Raw genomic sequence first — 21,890 nt, forward strand, 5'->3', positions numbered from 1 at the left:
AGGACAGTACTAAGAGGAAACCACTCATCATGGAAAGAAGTGACTAGTGGAGTACCACAGGGTTCAGTGCTGGCACCAATCATGTTTTTAGTGTATATAAATGATATAAACAGTAACACTGGAAATGAGAGCTATCTGAATATGTTTGCAGATGATGCAAAAATACAAAGGAGAACTACTAACACAGACTCTTGTAAAGAGCTACAAGAAGAATTAAGTAAACTTCATGAATGGAGTAGTACATGGCAAATGGAATTCATTGTGGACAAGTGTCATGTAATCAAGTTTGGTAAAAGTGGAAAAAGACCTGATTGGGATTATAAGTTAGGAAATAAAACCCTATACACATCAGAAAGAGAGAAAGACCTAGGTGTGATTATCAATAACAGACTATCTCCGGCTGACCACATCAGTGAGAAGGTACGGAACATGTATACACTGCTTGCAAATATGAGAATAGCATTCACATACATAAATGAAGACATGCTAAGAAGGATAATAACATCATTCATTAGACCAATCCTGGAATATGCATCAGTAGTCTGGAGTCCTCATCTCAAAAAGCACATAGACAAGATTGAAAAAGTTCAAAGGGCCGCTACAAGATGGATACCAAGCTTAAGGGACCTAAGCTACGAAGAAAGACTAAATAAACTGAATCTACCAACACTACAGGAGAGAAGGAAAAGAGGTGACATGATAATGCTATATAAGTGCATATCAGGGAAGGAGAAAATAGACATAAATGATTACTTAACATATGGAGAAGCATCAGCAAGAGGACACTGCAAAAAACTGCATAAGAAGAGAGGTGAGAAAGACGTAAGGAAATTCAGTTTCCCAGACAGAGCAATTGATCAATGGAATGCACTACCGAATGAAATAGTGTGTGCCAGAACAATTCACAAATTTAAGGATATGTACGATAAATATGGTTTAAGACACGGGACAGTATGAGCTTGACTCATTCCTGTAAAGATACAATTAGGTAAGAACAATTAGGTAAGGTAAGAACACACACACACACACACACACACACACACACACACACACACACACACACACACACACACACAAAATCCATGGTGTAATATACAGTACATCAATGTCATTTTAACAACAATCACAAACATTAAAAATAAAATAAATCCAAGATTTAATGCCTTGAGGTCACTTGCCCATACAACATTCGGACACAACAAAGAAACCACCACCACAGTATACAAACAATACATACGTTCAGTGATGAATTATGCAAGCCCTGCCTGGGCTTCTAACCTCACCAAAACACACTACAACACTCTACAGACCATACAGAACAAGGCCCTAAAAATAATCACAGGCTGCACGGCTACTACACTCACAGACCACCTATATCAAGAAACCAAAGTCCTCAAAGTCAAGGATCACCTAGACATGAGAGGCACCCAGTTTCATGCAGCAGCCTCCACAAACCTGCAACATCCACTGTATTACATGGCAGCACATTCACCAACACCAAGGAACATCAAAACAAAACCCAGCACACACACCATACACAAATACTGTCATCTCTCCCCCCTCACCCACCTCAGACCAGCTCCCAGAAGCATATCCACACTCATATCACTCGCCGCTCCATTCAGTCATTTAAAGACAACACACAGCTGCATGCATGGCCTCCTGACATCCACCCTTCTGAATCCTATCTCCTTCGTGAGGACAGAGTCCACCTTGCCAGGCTGAGATGTGGACACCATCCAGCCCTCTTAAGCTACCAGAAGAGGATGGATGACTCCGTCGCTGATGCCTGTTCAGGATGCAACACAGCACCCCATACTGTTAAGCACATTATGGAAGACTGCATTACTCACAATCACTTATGCCAACGAGAGAACATACACTCTTTGAGAGCTCTGTGGGAAAGCCCGGTCTCGGCCATGGTCTTCCTAAAGGACTCGGGGCTGTTCGGCCAGACTGCCCAGGGAACAACTACTACTACTACTACTACTACCAAGTCCTTGTCGCACGGGTGGGCAGGTGCATTATGCAAGAGAAGGAGGGCCATTACGTGGTCGGGCGGGATTCCTAGTGTCTCAGTCTGGTAATGGATGACCTCCTTGACGAAATGGTGATGGAACCAGTCTTTGAAGATCTGGGCAGTGAACCTTGCCATCACAGAATGGTACCAAATGACAGGAAGGACATCCATCACCCCACAAAGACACCGAGGCTGCTTTGCGCGGCCAACAATAACGGGCTTGAGCCGGTGCATGCCGTTAGCATTGGCACAACACAAAGCAGATATCTGTTGCTTGCAAAACTTGCAGCCAGGTACACTTGGTCACTAAAGTATCGGTGCACAACATGCGTGAAACATTTGGGACCACAGAACGAAGGTCACTGAAATATTAATATCCGACCTACCACATGTTGGTAGCCCTGATGTTGGGAGGTGTTATATATATCACCTACTAGCAATATCCTCTTGCAAACATATAGGAAAAGTAATGTTTCTATAGACAGACACTGATGATACACAATGAGACGTTGGTAACATCAGCAGTTGTTCAAACCTTGTCGGTAGGCATCGCACCCCCTGTGCACCGATACTTTTTTGATCAAGTGTACATGCTTCTCTGTCTCCTTGGCTAGAGTGTTCATTGGCAAAGAGCGGTAGAATAAACCAGTTTCGTCAGCATTGTAGACTTGACCAAGAGTGAGACCCTCCCTGTCAATCAAGCCCTTCACTTTGTGCTGAAACTCCTCTACTCCATCCTCGTTGGCATCCAAAGCTTCGCCATGGGACTTACGGTTGTTAAGACCATGTCGTAACTTGAACGCGAAGAGCCAACCCTCGGATGCCTTGATGTCTAGGGCATCATGAAGCCTTGCAAACTTCTCAGCAGCAGCCTTCAGCTCCATGCCACGCACCAGTACAGCAGCAGCACGTTGTTGTTCATACCAAATCAACATGGAGTGGTCGACTTCAGCATACCGGGGAGTAAACATCATCTTCCTCTCCACGTTGCATTTGTTCTTCAACGACAAGTCAGCCATGTACTGCATGAGTTTGTCATGGGATCTCTTCATATCAAACAAAGTAGATCGGGCCAGGTTGAATGCACGGAGGATGCATGAGGTTGACCGTCCTGTGTCCACCTTGTCCAATATCTCCCTCTTCTTCTCCATAGTCAAAATCACTCTCTTCCTCTTCTCGGGAGGCAGGGCCATCATCATACACACTAACAAGCAGCGGGAGAGCTTGCGGCAAGTAGGGCACCACCACAAAAGCGAGCACGTGGGCGGCCATGATGACGAGCGTGCACACACAACAAGAGACAGCCGGTAAGTAGGGAGGATGCAAGGGCGCTTTAGCGGATGGCAGTGGAACTACGCACCAAAACACAGCTGGTCTGTGCCACGTGTGCCAAATTCAAATTACAGGGGGAAAAAAGTCAGAGTTTTTTCTAATTTTTTGCAATTTTTGGGCAATTTTGGGAATATTAAATCCCAGAACCAAAATGTCTGGTAAGTGAGGTGTCCAGAAAGTGGGCGTACAGGGATAGTACAGTACACCCTCATTATCGACGGGGGTTAGGTACCTAAGATACCCGTCGATGCCTAAAACCGTCGATTCCGATTTTCGTCTGGTCAGGTACCCTTTGTTTATATATTTTAGTATCCCTTCAATCACTCGTATGTAATATGCAGTTTAGTTTTAGTGTTTCTTAGAAATAAATTAGTTAGGCAATTGAAAAACTGAATATCATAATAAAACTACTTATATTAAGTAAAGAATTATGGAAAAAATAGCATAATCTCTGATGTTGATGCATAGTGGTCGTACACTGGACCTCAACTTGTAATGGCTGCTGTATCATCACTTCTCTCTCCACTTACACCTCACTCCATCTGAAAATAAAAGGCGAAACCAGCAGTTGTAGCCATCCATACATTTACATAACCGAGTGTGTAAAAAAAAAAAAAAAAAAAAAAAAAAACGAAAGCAGCAGTGGTGGTCATTCATACGTTCTAATAAATGAGTGTGTGAGGCAAGTGTTACGTTAGATCAGCTGTTCGCACCGATCTTCACAACACACGCGTGGTGCTGCTAGCTCATACCAGAGAGACCACGCTCGACTATTTACTTTCATTCTCAAGAGCTTCCTTTCATTCTTGATATTCCATTTCTCCCAGACCTAAATTTTCATGACTGTATGGCAGTTTATGCTATCAAAGATGAATCTTAGCCTAGCTTTCGCTAGGATCTTCTTTTAGGAAAATTCAACTCTCCTTATGGTCGTATATTTCATATTTAATCTCTGCTTAACTTTTGCAAGAAATATCCTTTATTGACAAAAAATCCAATTCGTCTTTAACATTATAACAAATGATACAGGAGCATGGGTTTTATCATATGTCCTGCTGCATTACCACACAACAGCACAGACACACGATCTTTTGCTGCTTTAAAGCCTGGCGCACTTTTCTCCTCTTTCGAAATGTACGTCCTTTTAGGCATTTTCTTCCACCACAGGCCTGTTTCGTCCGCATTAAACACTTGTTCATGCCTGTACCCTTTCTTCCTTATAAGTTCAGCAAAGTCACGTGGGTACGATTCTCCTGCTATCTGATCTGCTGAAGCTGCTTCACCAGTCATCCTAATGTTATGTAGGCCATACCTTTTCTTAAAATTCTCGAACCAGCCCTTGCTGGCTGCAGATTTCTTTTGCCTAGAAGCACCAACATTACTAGGCCTATCACCATCGTCATTACTTTCATCACCATCATCACTGTTTTCACCTGCCTCACTTTCATCACCATTATCTTCACCAACACCACTGCTTTCACCAGCAAACCGAGCATAGAGTTGTTTTGCTTTGTTTCTGATGAACTGGGAGTCTAGCGGCACGTGTCGACGGTTTAAGTCCTCAATCCAAATATTCAGTGCCTTTTCCATTTTCACCAAGGCATCATCTCTCACATGCATCGTTACTTTAGCCGATCCTGGTGTGCACGAAGCCAGAGCATCTTTAATGTCTTTTTCTCTCCGTTTTTTGCCACGAACACTGGACTCATTCATGCCATACTCGCGACCAACCGCTGCATAGCTCATTCCCTTCTAAGTTTTTGTAATATTTCGTTCTTTACTTCCAAGGTAAGTACTTTCCTTGCTCTCTTAGCTGCCTTATTTCCAGTTGGAGTGTTACAAGGGCGCTTCGGAGCCATGATGATCGCGAAAGCACAATAGATGTGGCCGAACACGATATGAGAACAACAGACAAACGTGTACTGATGCTGTTGTTTGTTGGGTCGGCGGGAACATGCCACGAGCAGCCAGAGACACCTGGCGGGATGGCGCGCAAACTTGCTAGGAGGTGCCAATACAATTCTTTAATTTTTTATTTTTTAAGTATTAATAATTTAACTCCCAGGAGAAAAAAAAACTGTCGATAATCAAATCCGTCAATAAAAAAAACGTCGATAATGAGGGTGTACTGTACAGGGATTACTGTACATATACAGGTAAGCCCTTAATTCACGCGAGGGTTACGTTCCCAGACCCTTCGGGTATGTGGTAAATTCGCGTATATGTTCTGCCCTTGTGTGCACATAATTACGCATGTCTACCAAGTATATTACATCTGAATAATACAGTTTATGCACTACATACACCTTATAAACTAGCAGAAAGTATGAAAAACAACAAAAATGTAAGAAATTTAACACTGAAACCTGACAAGCACAGGCGTAAATGGAGACACTTCAGCAGTCTGGTGCACAAGCCCTCACTGCCTCCCATATGCTACAGTCTGCCTTCTTTATTGTCCAAACAGTTGACTCATTCACTCCAAACACACGGTTCCAAGCCAGTTCACAGGCGTAGGTGGAGACACTTCAGCACAGTCTGATGCACTAGCCCTCACTGCCTCCCGAATGCTACGTTCTGCCTTCTTTATTGTAAGAACAGTTGACTCACCCCAAACACACGGTTCCAAGACAATTCACCACGAAGTCAATTCACCATCAAAACATGGACGATTTCCTGTCATTCTATAAATATACTTATTATTGATTAATTAATACTTTAATAACTAATTTTCAGGGGGATTTTATAACTCATATAAGTAAAAAACTAGTGTACTGTACTTGCTAAATAAACTGGTATGTAAATAATGACGGGGAATCGTCCTGACGGATAATTGTCACCGACATTCCTCCTTTAAGTTTGTCCAACACTTTAACTTTCTCTGTCAGCAGCATCACTTTACTAGTCTGTTTTGGTGTGTTACCACATGCATCACTAGCACTATGCTTAGGCCCCATGTTGGCAGACAAGGCAAGCAATCACTGGAAGGCAGAAAAATAAGCCACAAATAACGATTCGCGAGTCACGCATAGTTTGACCGTCAGATTCAAACTGACTGTGGTGCGTGGTAGACCGACCTCCCACACACACACACACACACACACACACACACACACATGTATGCACACGGGCAGCAAGTAGGCATTTTTATATTTTATGTATTTCTCTTGTATATTAAAATTATTTATTTGAATACTATAATTTTATGTTTTAATTACTTTACGAAAAATTTGTGGATAACCAAAATTGCGTGAAAAAAGTTCGCGTGATTTAAGGGCTTACCTGTATATATACACACACACACACACACACACACACACACACACACACACACACACATACATTTTATCATCATTATCCGGACCTCCTTTCCCACCGTAGGGCTGGGTGAGGAGTAGCAACGTCCAGACAGCCTAAACTGTCCCACTCCAATGAGCCATGCTTCCATTCACTCATCACTCAAGCCCTTGGAATCCTGGCTCTATCTGATATGCCAAAAACTGTCACCACATTCTGTAGCTTCACATAAATGTATCCGACAATGTTAATCCGAACATTGTCACATTAAAAGGGGTGCCAGATCCCTGATCATGCACTTTTCACAGCATTCATCCAGCCAGCACGATCTCTTGTCAGTCCTCCGTTTCACCGACTTCCATACCTCTCTTCCTCACACACTCATCTGCCATATCCCTCCACCTTCTCTTTGGCCTACTCTCGCTCCCTTCCTCCCTCCTTCAGATTTACTCAAATATACCTTTTTTTTGCCACTTTATTGTTATCCATTCTCTCCACACGACCATACCATCTCAGTACACTCTCCTCGATTCTGGTGTCTCCAGACTTAATCACTCTGCATTTTTCATGAATCACATTATTTTGTATCTTATCTACTCTCTGTACTCCACTTACATTCCTTAGCAGTTCCATCTTTACTGCTGTCACTCCTGAATTTTCATTTTTACGCCACACCATAGCCTCACATCTGTATGTTAAAGTTAGCACTAATATTCCTTCGTGTAAGCTTCGTGCAGCTGCAACACTCAAGCCTCTGTTTCTTATCAAGGCTTTCATTGCACCAGCTACCATTTTTTCTTGTGTCACTTCTTTTCCACATTTTCCTCTCTTTTCTATCACTGTACCCAGGTATTTGAACTCTCTTACCAGTTCCAATCTCTCTCTGTTCACTGCAACAGTGCACCGGGAATCACCTTCTCTCTCAATTACCATCACTTTACTCTTTTCTGCGTTTACTCTCAAGGCATGACGCTCACAGACATCAGCAAAACTCTGCTCTTCTGCTCTAGTCAACCAAGCTCTTGTTCGGTATTTGCAACTAGTATTGCATCATCAGAATTCAACAAATTTCAGATATTCCATCCATCACCATTCATTACAAACGCCATCTCTCTCTCCATTACTAATGTTTTTGCTTCTCTCATTGTAACTGGCTGGGGAATTGCTGGGAGATGGAGGGATGTGAGAAGAAAGGAAGAAATCAGTAGGGTGGAAATTGTGGAAGCAATGAAGAAAGTTAAAATGGGGAAAGCCCCAGGAATTGATGGAGTGCGTGGTGAAATGCTGAAGCATGTAGGAACAGAGGAATTTGTTGGAGAAGAACAGGGAGGCTTTAGGAAGGAAAGAGGTTGTGTAGATCAGATATTCATTCTTAGATCTTTAGTGGAAAAGTTTGTAGAGAAGGGAAAGAAACTGTATACAGCCTTCAAGGATTTGGAGAAAGCATATGATAGGGTGGATAGACAAGGATTGTGGAAAGCATTAAGAATATATGGAGTACATGGGAAGTTGTTGAATGCCATGAAGAGTATGGATGAGGATGCTAAGGCTGCAGTGCATGCGGATAGTGAACTGAGTGAATTTTTCTATTTGAAGGTTGGATTGAAACAGGGATGTGTCATGTCTCCATGGTTGTCCAATCTGTATATAGGTGGGGTTATAAAAGAGATACAAGATAGGGCAGTGGATGTTGGAGTGGCCCTAATGAGAGAGGGCAATGTTTGGAAACTCCTCGTACTGTTCTATGCAGATGGTAATGTGTTGTTGAGTGAAGATGAAGGGGAGCTGCAAGGTTTAGTGGATGAGTTTGGGAGAGTGTGTAAGAAACAGAATCTAAAGGTGAATGTTCTGACGAGTAAAGTGATGGTCTTTGAGAGAAGTGAAGTCAGTGAATGTACAGTGAGGTTGGATGAGGAGCAAATGGAAAATATGAGTGCATTTAAGTACTTGGGAAGTGTGATGAGTAATGATGGAAGTTTAGAGGATGAAGTGCTTGAAAGGGTACAGCATGGAAGAAAGGTTGCTAATTCTTTGAAAGCAATTATAAAAAACAGGGAAGTGAGCATGGAAGTGAAAAAGTTACCATATGACAGTGTTGCGATACCAACTCTAACATATGGAAGTAAAGCGTGGACCTTGTTGGAGAGACAGAAGTCAAGAGTTAGAGCAGTGGAAATGAGTTATTTGAGAGGAGCATGTGGAGTCACATGGAGAGACAGACTGACAAACGAGGAAGTGGAGGAGCATTTGTGATAGGGATGTGGATGTGATAGGAAACGTTTCGAGAAACACATTGAGGTGGTTTGGCCATGTGGAAAGGACGGAGAGTGAAAGACTGACGAGGAGAGTGTATGAGAGTGAAGTGGAGGGGGGGGGAGGGAAGGGGAGGCCAAGGATGAGATGGGGGGATGGAGTGGAGAGATATATGAAGGAGGGGGATGTAAGCTGGGAGGAGGGCCGTGAAGTGGCGGGGGACAGGGCGGCATGGAGGTGATTTGTTTCTGGCCATCCCTTACGGGATTAAGGCATCTGGCAATAGATAGATAGATAGATAGACTTCTCTTATCATCCCATCCATATATATATATATATATATATATATATACTTATCATCCCATCCATATATATATATATATATATATATATATATATATATATATATATATATATATATATATGTATATTTAACAACCATGGGAACATCGCACAACCTTGTCACATGCCTACATCGATCATGAACCATTCACTTAGGTGCCCATTTACCCATACACATGCTTCACTGCCATCATAAAAACTCATGATGGCAACTAGCAGCTTACCAACTACACCATACATGCGTAAAACCTTCCACAATCCTTCTCTGTCTACTTTGTCTTATGCTCTTACCAGATCCATAAATGCTATAGACACCTTATAGTCCTTCTTACAAGCCTTCTCCACTATCTGTCTCACTGCAGATATTTGATCCACACATCCTCTGCCACTCCGAAAGCCCCCCTGTCCATCACTTACTAGAATTTCTGATATGTCTCTACTTTCTCTATAATAATTCTTCCAAATACCTTCCCTACAGCACTCAGCCACAATAATTGTTGCACTCAATTCGCTCACCTTTATTTTGTGCAGGGATACAGTCACAGCCTTCTTCCACTCTGCTGGCACAGTTTCACTCATCCATGCCCTCTTACATATCTCTAACAAGCACTTCATTCCACTCTCTCCACTACAATTAATTATCACTGCATACACCTCATAAACCCCAGCTGCTTTCCCAATTTTCAGCCGTTTCACAGCGTTCTTAATCTGTGTGAGTGTCACGTTTTCTAGCCCTGCACTCCCTTTGCACGTCCCCAAAACCAATCATGTTTGCAGCCGCTCTGCTTTCTCCATTCCCATTCATCAGGCTTTCAAAATAATCTTTCCATCTGGTCCTTACTTCATCCACATGGGTTAATAATCTACAACTTACATCCCTCACACTTTCACATTTGTTTCCATTGTCACTTGTACATTTTCGCATCTCTTTCCAGAATAACTTCCTATTTTCAGAGTAATTTCCATTCATTTTTTGTCCTAGATCATCATTTACCTCCTTCTTTTTCCTCTTCACTAGTCTCTTTATGTGCTTCTTGCTTTCAATATGCTCAGTTCTTATTTCAACTGAGCCCTTATCCTGTATCCACTCTTGCCACTTCTTCCTCTTTTCCTCCACTGCTCTCTAAATCCCTTCATCCCACCACAGTAATGTGGTAGAAATAACATAGTACCAAGGTAAAGATATACTGTATTTCCATGTAACACAGTCACTAAGTTAGCAGTGGGATTAGAATAAGGGAAAAAGCCAGGAAAGTAGTAATTACACAGATAAAACTAAAAATAAGGTGCATACATAACCAGTGCATACATAACCAGTGTTGCACTATAAAGGAATGGATGATCTTCCAAGTATTACCCAGGGATGTATAGGACCCAGCTGGATTAGGAGGGGATTCCCAGGAGACTGCAAGAAGATGCAAGGTTCTTTTCATGCAAAACCTGAGGGCAGTTTATTAATTTTACTCATAGTGAAGTACTACTCTCAGTGCCTCAGTTCCCTGGCTAACTGAGATATGCCTTTCTGCCTCACTGTTCCTGTCAGGAAAGAAAGTGCTTAAGCAGTAACGTCTTATTGTGTCATTTCTACTGAAGCAAGAGAGGAAAAATGTGTTTAGGCTGTGCAAAAACCTCGATTATGTTTATGTAAAGCACGATTATGAATGTCAGCTGTTTGAAAGCATTTTATCTAATCTATGTATACTGTAGTATGAAAATGTGTTGCCTTTGTTTTCAGACTGCATAGAGTGTATGGCATGCTCAGACAATGTGGTGCGGGCTGGGCTGACTCCAAAGTACCAGGATGTAACTACTCTCATAGAAATGCTTGATTATTCCATGGGACCAGCTGAAGCGCGGAAATTTGAAGGATTTAAGATGGATAACTACACAATTTTATACAACCCACCAGTGCCTGATTTTGCAGTTGATATGATTGAGGTAGGTGGATCCCTCCCACATGTCCCAAATATGCTGTAAATCATCGTGTATTGTAACTGGTGGTAAACCATTAGTACTTTATTTTTCCATATTTATATATAAATTTATAATGTAGATAATATTCTTTCATTCATCTACATGACATTACTAAGTACAGGTATCCCTCATTTGAAAATGAGGTCCATTCCCCTCGATTGTAAAATGAAGTGAAAGTGCTATAACGTGGAGTCAGGAACCCAGGGTTGGCCCACTGGGGAAGACATTTGACTAACAAATCCAAAGCCACCCTAAACTCGAAAGGTAACATTTCCAGGCAAATTATCAACATTTCCTGAATTTTGGTTCATTCAGTAAACCCTGAATATGTTGAACTAATTGAGGACAGAGATTGAAAAAATAGCCAGTGTTCAGTGGGGGTGTTAAAGTTTGTTAATGCCCCTTGACGCCAGTCGTAGATGAATTCAAAGTCCTGGAGTAGTTTTCTGATAATATATTAAGCACCGCCTTATATCTTCACACAGCAACCGTGGACACCACCCATGTCCAACCCCAGACCGTCACTCACTGCTCGACTCTCACCGGCTAGGCAGTGGTGCGGCCACAAAACTCATGGTTCAGCAAAATTTGAATCAAGCCAGACATAGCAAGTGCTCACAGACATAGAAAGCGATAGCAAGCACTCAGTGACGCCCTACTTGGATCCTACTTACAACTACTTACATATGATACTTACACACTACAGGTCTCCCTCGCTATCTGATTGGGTTACGTTCCTGAATAGGCAATCGTAAATCAAGCAATCGTATACTGAACTTAAGGTTTAATGAGAAAAATAGGGATGCATTCCTAGACTCATATTTATGTGCCCTTAAACTATACTGTACCACATATTTTATAAATAAAAGATGTTTTATGTCCTGTACTTACGTGTCACACAAACTCCTCCCGGCATTGTAAACACTGGTTCCTCACTCCCTCTTCACCCAAAACACTAAACAATCGACGGAAGGTTTGACAAGGGAGGCTATAAATAAAAGATGTTTTATGTGCTCTACTTTAATTATAACAATTGCAAAGCAATGAAAAACACACATCCAACTTAGAATTTGAAATATTTTCATAAACACTGACATGAAGCTTACGTTTCACACAAACTCGTCCCGGCACCGTAAACACTCGCTCCTCACTCTCTCTTCACCCAAAACACTAAACAATTAATGGAAGGTTTGACAAGCTCATTTCACCAGCCTTCTTAACGTTGGCAGCATTCTTAATCACTGTTGATACCACAGACTGGGCCAGACCAAGGACGTGAGCAATGGAGTTTACCCCTTCACCTCCCTCATGACGCCTAATGATGTTGAGCTTGGACTCCATATTTAAGCTCTTCCTGGCTCTCTTAGGCTTGGGATCAGAGGCACTAGAGTTTGCAAGCCGCTTGGAAGACATCACGGAACTTGTACTTGAAGTTAGGCGAGAAATAATAGTGAAAATCATGTCGCTATGCACAGGAATACAAAGCTAGTGAATCAAACGGGAGCGCGGGAAAGGCTAGGCTGAGCCAGGGTTGCCAGATTTTTGTGACCAAAAGTAGCGGTAACAGGCATCAAAAGTAGTGAATTTCGGTATAAAGTAGCCCAACATAATTATGTACAGTATATATACATATCTATCAATAAATCTATCTACAGTATCTCTCTCTCTCTCTCTCTCTCCTCGAGTATATACATACAAACGCAAATAATTTAACTGTGCACAACTTACCAGTTGAATGCTGCTCCATTAATGCTCCTGTAAGGTTGTTTGAAGTGATGTAAGCCTAAAGTTAATTAACACAGAACTCCTTACTTACTGCATTAACTAAATTTACTTCTCTTTTCTTTAAATTATGTCATTTCTTATACATTCGCGGAACTAAGCTGTTTTCTTCTTCACAAAACATAACTCTTACTGTTGGACTTAGTCATTTTTTCAACATAACGAAAGTATTTTAGGAACTAAAGGAAAGTGTTTTCTTGCACCTCATTATAATTACATATTTAAATAATTATTCAGTAAGTCTCCACGACCACATCTTCGCAGCTGAAGATTATCAGGGTCTGCTTCTGCATCCACGAGTCGTGGATGAAGAAAACACGACTGACTGGCGTGGTAATCTCATACGTTCAGTTCAAATTAAATAGCCAGTCAGGGATTAATGCAAGAGTGCAAGAAATTTAAAGAGCGATGATATGATAAATTATAATTCATTATCTTCTTGTGTCTTCAAAAGGTAATTATATTAGGCTATATTTTAAATGATACATAATCATTAATCAACCTTTGACTTTTGTCTCATTAGTAGCCCAAGTTAGCCCAACTTACTTTTAAAGTAGCCCAAAAAGTCGCAAGAAGCTAAATTCAAAGTTTAGTAGTGCAGGGCTTCCAAAAGTAGTCCAGTTTGCTACTTGTAGCCCAAGTTGGCTTTGATGGGTGGCTGCACCATCATCCTTGGCGAGGCGATCGCAATTCTAAACAAATACCTATCAACTTGCGCTGAGGAACGCTGGACCGACCGTGCTCGTGCAATCGTAAGTATGAGCCAGAGCAATCGTATAGAGAGCCAAGGGTGCTAAAGAAGATTGATCGTATACGCGAAATATCGTATACAGAGTGCATTGGATAGCGAGAGATTACTGTACATATTATTACAAATGGTTACAAACAATTTTCCCCCGCATTAAAAAGTGTGTCTCCTGACACAGTGGTGGAGGTATTAAGTCATAATGTGGCAAGAATGCAACTGGACAGAATATACATTCAAATGGGACTACATCTGAGTATAATAATAAAAGGGATATTACTACATAATTCAAGAAGCTGGATGTAAGAAGAGATTAATACATAAATATACATGGCCATGTTGGAAAGATAAAGAAGGTTATAAAGTAATCACTCTAATATCCGGACGCCCAATAACCGAACATCCCCACTACCCGGACCTTATCGTCCTGGGATCCAACATTCCCAAAATGGTCCGAAAACCCAAAAAAAATTGTTAAAAATTTGATTTTTTGCCGTCCGTAATTTGAACTTGCCGCGCGCGCCGCGGGAGAGCATTGTTTTGGTTCGTCATTCCTCCGACGTCCGATAGAGCGCTGCTGCATCCTCCCCACTTCCCGCCTGTCTCTCACCGCGACTGGACCTACGCTTTTCGTAATGGCTGCCTACGTGCTCGCTTTTGTGGTGGTGCCGTACTTGCTGCAAGGCCTCCTGGTGCTCTCGGCCCTCCTCTTAGTGTGTGTGATGATGGCCCCGCCACCTGAGAAAAGGAAGAGAGTGGTGTTGACTCTGGAACGAAGAGGGAGATATTGGAGAAAGTTGATGCAGGTTGATCTTCTTCACGCATTCTCCGCGAGTTTAACCTGGCCCGGTCGACTTCGTTCAATATCAAACGTTCCCGAGACAAACTCATGCAGTACACGGCTGACTTCTCGTCGAGAAGCAAACGCAACGTGGAAAGGAAGGTTATGTTTACCCCCAAGTTTGCAGAAATCGACCGATCCACGTTGATTTGGTACCGACAGCAACGTTCAGCTGGTGTGATGGTACGTTGAACGGAGCTGAAGGCTGCTGCTGAGAAGTTTGCAAGGCTTCACGACGCCCTAGACTTCAAGGCATCCGAGGGTTGGCTCTTCGCGTTCAAGTTGCGACATGGCCTTACTAACCGTAAAGCACATGGCGAAGCATTGGACGCTAACGAGGATGGAGTTGACGAGTTTCGGCACAAGGTGAAAGGCTTGATCGACAGGGAGGGCCTCACTCTCGGTCAAGTTTATAACGCAGACGAAACTGGCCTATTCTATCGCTCGCTGCCATCGAACACTCTAGCCAATGAGACGGAGAAGCGTGTACCTGGCCGCAAGCATTCTAAGGAACGGATATCTGCTTTGTGTTGTGCCAGTGCTAACGGCATGCACCGGCTTAAGCCCGTTGTTGTTGGCCGTGCAAAGCAGCCTCGGTGCCTTCGTGGGGTGATGGATGTCCTTCCTGTCGTATGGTACCATTCTTTGAAAGCATGGTTCACAGCTGTGATTGTCAAAGACTGGTTTCACCGTCACTTCGTCAAGGAAGTCATCCAGTACCAGAAGAAGACACTGGGAATCCCTCGCGACCAGGTAAAGGCTCTCCTTCTGCTCGACAATGCACCTGCCCGCCCGTGCGACAAGGACTTGGTAGCTGAGAATGGCCGTATCAGGTGCATGTTTCTGCCACCTAATACAAATGCTCTCATTCAACCCATGGACCAAGGAGTGATCGTGGCAACAAAGCGCCTGTACCGTTGGAAGTTCCTGGACGAGGTGATGGATGTTCTCGAGGACGAGGACGAGCGCAGGGAAGGACGTGACACTCGAGGCAAGCGGACTTTGGAAAACCTTCGCCGCTACAACATCAAGTCTGCGCTGTACAACTGGGCTAGTGCATGGAAGGAAGTCCCTGTGAAAACTCTTGAAAATGGTTGGTCTCGTCTGCTTCTCGGAACAGATGTGGAGTACGATTTTCTGGGCTTTGACATGGATGACTTCCATGCACAGCTACGTACGCACGGCGACATTGTTGATGTGGACGATGTACGTGAGTGGTTGGACGACGACGAGGGCGATCCTGGGTATCAGACGTTGTCTGATATTGAGATCCCGTCTTCGGTTGCTGGTGTCAGTCCCGAACTTGAAGATTCCGACGACGAAGGCGACGATGATGCAGACTCCTCTCAGCAGGACACTACTCCAGCCATCCCCAAGCTGAGCGCACTCCGGGAACATCTAGAGTTCGTCCTAGACTACCTGGAACACCCGGACTGCGACAGGGAGATGGGGCCCTTGGGACTCGTGGAGGAAGTGCGTGCTTTCAGGCAGGGCATCATCAATCGCCAGAATCGTCGGTCCTTGCGTCAGTCAACGATTGACAGTTTTTTCAGGCCTGTGACCCCCGCTGTGCCAAGCCCTGGCTCCACTCCGTTGCCTCCCCAAGACAGGCCCTCATGCTCCGAGCCACAGCCCAGCACATCAGCTACAGTGGAGTAACCGCTCGATGTGAGTTTGCGGCTTTCGTCAGAGTCTTCTGTAGTCGGTACGCCATCACCACGACCCAGCGATGCACCCCTTGGTCGCCTGCCAGTAATACTCTCGGACTCTGACAGTAAATAAACAGCAAGAACTTCTCCACTGGACCACACAGGAATTTTGAGTGTTGTGCAGTGAAAAAAATGGTGTGTTGTGTTAAGGTTTTCGAAATGAGAGAAAAGACTCAGTGGAAACAAAATTTAACGTAACTAACCTTCTTTGTTTTGGCTTTGGAAAATAAAAAAAAATTGTGAAAAGTAAATGTGCAACACAAAATTTAAATGGAACATTATTTGGACTAAAGTGAACACTGTGAAGAGAACGGACTTCTGTGTGTTATTGACTAAGTTCAGTGCAAGACTTCAGGAAGAGTGTACTGCAAGTGCTTCAGGAAATCATTCTTACTGTCAGAGTCCGAGAGGAGGCGGTTATTCATCGAGGTGGCCAGGGACTTGCTGTAAGTAGCCAGAATGTTTCATATTGTACTTTTTTCCATACTATACTTACCAGAATGTTTCATACTGTACTTTTTTCCATACTATACTTACCTCATGCATGTGCAGTAGGAATGTGTTTTTCAGAGTTAGGCTAGGTTAGGGTCCATAAGTACCAGAATGTTTATTAATGTATGAACATACTTCTAAACCCTCATTTTATGTTTCTTTTGCATTTATTTCAGTCATTTATGTGCCTTATTGGTGTGATTTGTGTCTTAAATAGGTGCTATGCATGTCCAGAGGGAGTTGTATAGGTGTTTCTCTGAGTTAGGGTCCATAAGTACAAGTCCATAAGCTGGGGCCCAATATCCGGACCAAACCAATAACCGAACCTACCGAAGCCTCTATTAATCTGGATATTGGAGTGATTACTGTACTAGTAAATACAAAAGTAGAATGTAAATAATGTACTATCGTTGTACAGGCCACTAATTAACTAGGCACAAGGTATATGACAAGCGTATTGATAGTAAGTACGTGTAATCACAATAATACCTCTATTAGAAATATAGTAACAGAATGCATCACTTTATACACTCCAGTTTATCTTACATAGAATGCACTGTCAGATATTCACTTCCCTTATCTCATTTTTATATTACTAGTTTTCATACCTTCACTCACTGTGTAGTAATTATAGGAATATTATTACATTTTGTTTCAAGTAGCTCAGATTTCAATTTTGCACCGGGATTTCTTGTCTTTTCTTTTCTTTAGTATGATCTTCACATTTTCACCAATCATAATGAGTGTTACTTAGAACTACCAGTTTCCAGGTCTTTTAGTTGTCACACTAACCTTGTTACTACACAGATCTCATGCAACCTTTTGTCCATTCCCTTGAGACAACAGTACAGGATACATACAATTGCAGTAAAACCTAGGAAACATAAGACCACTGGAGGAAATGCAAAGACTGCATGTACCCAGGAGTGGTTAAAAGCTGAAGAGAACTGGTTCATAATGAAATTAGACTGATTCAGGAAGTTCAACATACTTAGGTTGTCCGATGTGATGGAAAGATTGTTTGTTGGTAGATGAAAGGTAGTATTAACCCTCTCGCGCACGGTAAGTTTCAGTAAGTTTTCTGGCTCACGATTTTTCACTACAAAGCCGCCCGGCCAGGGAGCGCGCGCGCGGCAAATTTGAGCGAATGAAACACATTCTTGCCTTATTTTCGCCACCCAAAAATCCATGTATTCCCATGAAACCTATCTCCAGGTATGCATCGATGTTTGTTCTATCTGATAAACATGACCAAAACACAGGAAAACACCAGCAAAAAAAGTTATTAGCCCTTGAAGCATGGTCGAGTAAACTGTTTTCACTTCCCAACATCGCCGTTTGAATGTTTTCCATCATACAGGAAAATGATCTAATAAGTTTTTGTAGAGAATTTCATCAGCTTTCTAACGAAACCAATCCGGTTGAGATATGATGTATACTTTTCGAGAAAATGGCCAAAAACTGAAAGCCATTTTTGGAAAAATTTCACTGACCTCTGAGAGCAAAGTTTTCCCAGGCACCTTATGTTTTTATTACATAGTAATATGCCCCAATTATCCAGCTTTCCCCATCTCAAATACAAACCCCATACGCCTCATAGTTCTTGAGTAAATCGAAAAAAAGTACTAGGCACTCCGTGCGTGCTTGACTTTTGTGATGCGTGCAAGGCGTATGCAATGTTCCCGTCTACGTAACAACGAATTCTTATCAGAAATATTACATAGTTATGTATTGTACATATGTAGAATTTACTGCTCTTCATCATGGTTCAAACGTGAAATCGATACGTCCAATAGTTTCCGAGTAATTGGCCGAGAAACAGAGAGTATTAGTACGAGCATTTTTCAATGGTAACAGCCGGGAAGAGACACTCATTTCCACCACCTTTTCTCGCACAACACGTAACATAATGCTTACATTTTGGTATCATACGTAGAATTTAGTGGTATAGATCATGGTTGTTACAGAAAATCGATAATTCTAACAGTTTTCGAGTAATTGGCCGACAAAGTTAGGTGATTACTCCGAGGGCTTGTCACTGATAACAACCGCGAGTGAAAAAAACATTTCCCTCGCCTTTTCCCCAAAAAAACGCTACCCAAAGCTTACATTCAGGTATTGATCATACGTTTATTTTTGTGGTATTGATGATGGTTGTAACAGGAAATCGAAAAGTCTAAAAGTTTTCGAGTAATTGGCCGACAAAGTGAGGTTACTCTTCCGATCGCTACCAACTTTTACACACACTGTAATTTCCTTGCACACTTGCCAGAAGACTATGCTACCAATTTTTTTTCCCCCTATCTGTACATACTATTACATCTTCCATGGATGTTTTCCTATTGTTATAACCTACTACACATAAACATAACTTCTATTATTACTGCTGTGGAGATTTACTTTCTTTCATATGTGGAATCTGTAGGAGAAAATGGTTATTTCTCTGAAAATTGGAGAGGTAATGGTAATAGATTATCATATATATCAACCAAATTTGCTGAACTCACTTCCTCCAGGGGTGTTGATCCACTTTGACCAGGGATTTGAAGATGAGGAGTTATGTAGTGTGAGTGTGTGAGTGTGTGTGTTAGTGTGTATGTGAGTGTATGTGTGAGTGTGTGAGTGTATGTGTTAGTGTGTGTGTGAGTGTGTAAGTATGTTAGTGTGTGTGTGTGTGTGTGTGTGAGTGTGTGTGTGTTAGTGTGTGTGTGTGTGTGTGAGTGTGTGTGTTAGTGTGTGTGTGTGTGTGTGTGTGTGTGTGTGTGTGTGTGTGTGTAAGTGTGTGTGTGTTGGTGTGTGTGTGTGTGTGTGTGTGTGTGTGTGTGTGTGTGTGTGTGTGTGTGTGTGTGTGTGTGTGTGTGTGTGTGTGTGTGTGTGTACACTCCACTAGGGAATACTTTGCTCGGTATGGAACCGTTCAAAGCAATCCCCTAAACAAAGTGGCACATCACAAACAGGACACATGTGACTTGTGTCCCTCCTCATCTTCCCCAGGGAACACAGGGTGCACCGCAGCCTCCTCCTGTTAGGGATCCTCTCCCGATGGTGCCCCAGTGTGTTGTCCAGCCACAGTCTGTGGTCTACAAAGCGACGTCACCTGCTGGGCTGGAGTCCTGGGTGTCCCTGGTCCTGTCGTCCTGGAGGTGCAGCTGCAGGCCCGAGCATCTCAGCGACAGCGGGTTCTCCCGACGGACCAGGAAGTGGTGATGGCTCCCTCTCCACCTGTGCTGGTTCCTGAAGTGATGGTGGTGGTGGCTCCTGTGCTGGGACTCCTCCTGCAGGTGGTGCTCCGGGCTGGTCCAGGTCCCCTCTTGGTGGCGCAGGAGCCAGTGGTGTTGGCATCTGTGGTGGTGCTGCATCAGGTGCTGGGAGTCCTGCTGGCCGTTGGGCTGGAAGATCAGGGGCATGGTGGATGACGTGCCCTGACGGAGGCCACTCTGCTTTGTCGAAGAAGAGGAGCTTGTCGATTATTTCTTCGAGGAACTCCAGCAGAGTGACCTGCCTCCGTACGGTTTTCTTGTACAGGGCGAAGGCGTTAAACATCGCCATCTGGATGAGGTAGAATGTTACCTTCTTGGTCCACTTGACGGTCCGGCGTTGCTGTGGGTAATATTGGACCATCTGGTCAAAGTGGTTTACCCCGCCCATATGGCGATTGTAGTCATCCACCACGACGGGCTTGTCCACGGTCTTCTGGACGTATCTGGTCGTCCTGTCACGTGCCCTGGTCTTCCCTCGAACCCGCTTTGGGATGGTGTCTGCGCTGTGGAAGGTGGAGATCATATTGATGATGCGCTTGTCCTTCCACAGCAGCACCATCACATTATCCTTGTGCATCTCTGTGATGCCCGGCTCTGGTAGATCCTTGTTCCTTGCGATGTCCTGCAGCTGCTTAGGTGCTCCTCTAGCCAGGCGTAGGGTCCCACACACGTAGGTTCCTGCACTGAAGAGGAGTTTGCACAGGGATACAGAGTTGTAATAATTGTCCATGTACACTTTGTATCCCTGATCCCTCAGCGGCTCTACGAGGCTCCATACTGTCTGCTCCAAGGTCTTCCTTTGCCCCGTATACACCTCCAAGTTGCAGATGTAGCCCGAACAAGCCTCAGCCAGGATGTAAAACTTGATGGAATACTTGGCAGGCTTCATTGGGTTGTAGACGCGGAAGCTGAGCCTCTCCTTCCAAGCCAATGATCCCTCATCCAGGCTGAGATGTTCTTCGGGCTGGTAGGTGTCCTGGAACCGCTGAAGGAGGTACTCGAGTACCGTGCGAACCCTGATGAGCCGGTCTTGATTGTCCCTGGGGATGGCAAGCGAGTTGAATGCGTGGAAGTGTTTCAAGATGGCCCGAAAACGCCTTCCACTCATCACTTGCGAAAAAAGGGGGTAGTTGTGCACCCGGGACGGATGCCAGTAATGCCTGATGGTCGGCATTGTCACTACCCCTATGATGAAGTAGATCCCCAGGAACTTGGCCATCATCTCTTCACTGCAGATGAACCATGAGTCCAAACCAGTCCCCAAGAATGCTGCGTAGTTGTTGGTCTCACGGGTGAAGTACGCCAACAACTCCCTGGTGAAGAACAGCTGGAAAAACTGCAGAGGAGTTCTTGGCGTATCCACCTTCATCCCCGGGGATCCGGTAAAGGGCCCATTTGCTGGCGTGAATGGGCCACTGCTCCACCCCTCGTCACGTGCATCAACACCTCTCGCACGGGTCGCAGTGGGTCGGGGTTCCGACACCCTTGTGCCTCCTCGGCGACCCCTTGGCCGGCCTCCATGGCCACGCTGAGGACCGCGGCGTCTTCGTGGCGGTAAAGGTGGTGATGATGACGAGGACAATGACACTCTCTCCTCGTCAGGGTCGGTGATGGTGTCTCCTCTTGGGGCCCGGCCAGGGGAGGATGACACAGTCGCATCCTGCACCAGTTCCAGTGCAGAAACTGCATGACGTGCAGGTGCCAGTGTCACATAACTCGGCCCTGCCGGGGACGTCAGGCCGGCCAAGGGGTAACTGGAGGCAAGAGGTGGAGAGACAGCGATCGCTCTTGGTCCGACAGGTCCTAGAGGAGGCGATGCCTGTTCTTGAAGTGGGGACAACGG

At 43.9% G+C, this 21,890-nt stretch overlaps 1 protein-coding gene across 1 annotated transcript in view; it reads left to right on the forward strand.

The window, feature by feature from the left end:
* Window positions 1-21,890, forward strand: part of LOC145414913 (mannose-6-phosphate isomerase-like) — a 273,834-nt gene that overhangs the window by 211,279 nt on the left and 40,665 nt on the right. Inside the window, exon 6 of the mRNA XM_080284329.1 lies at window positions 10,980-11,182. Coding sequence (XP_080140455.1) covers window positions 10,980-11,182 — 203 coding nt within the window. The remainder of the gene's footprint in view (window positions 1-10,979; window positions 11,183-21,890) is intronic.

The sequence above is a fragment of the Coenobita brevimanus genome, chromosome 101, assembly GCF_032717465.1.
Source record: "Coenobita brevimanus isolate Jiangsu-jjx chromosome 101, ASM3271746v2, whole genome shotgun sequence".
NCBI classification, from domain to species: Eukaryota; Metazoa; Arthropoda; class Malacostraca; order Decapoda; family Coenobitidae; genus Coenobita; species Coenobita brevimanus.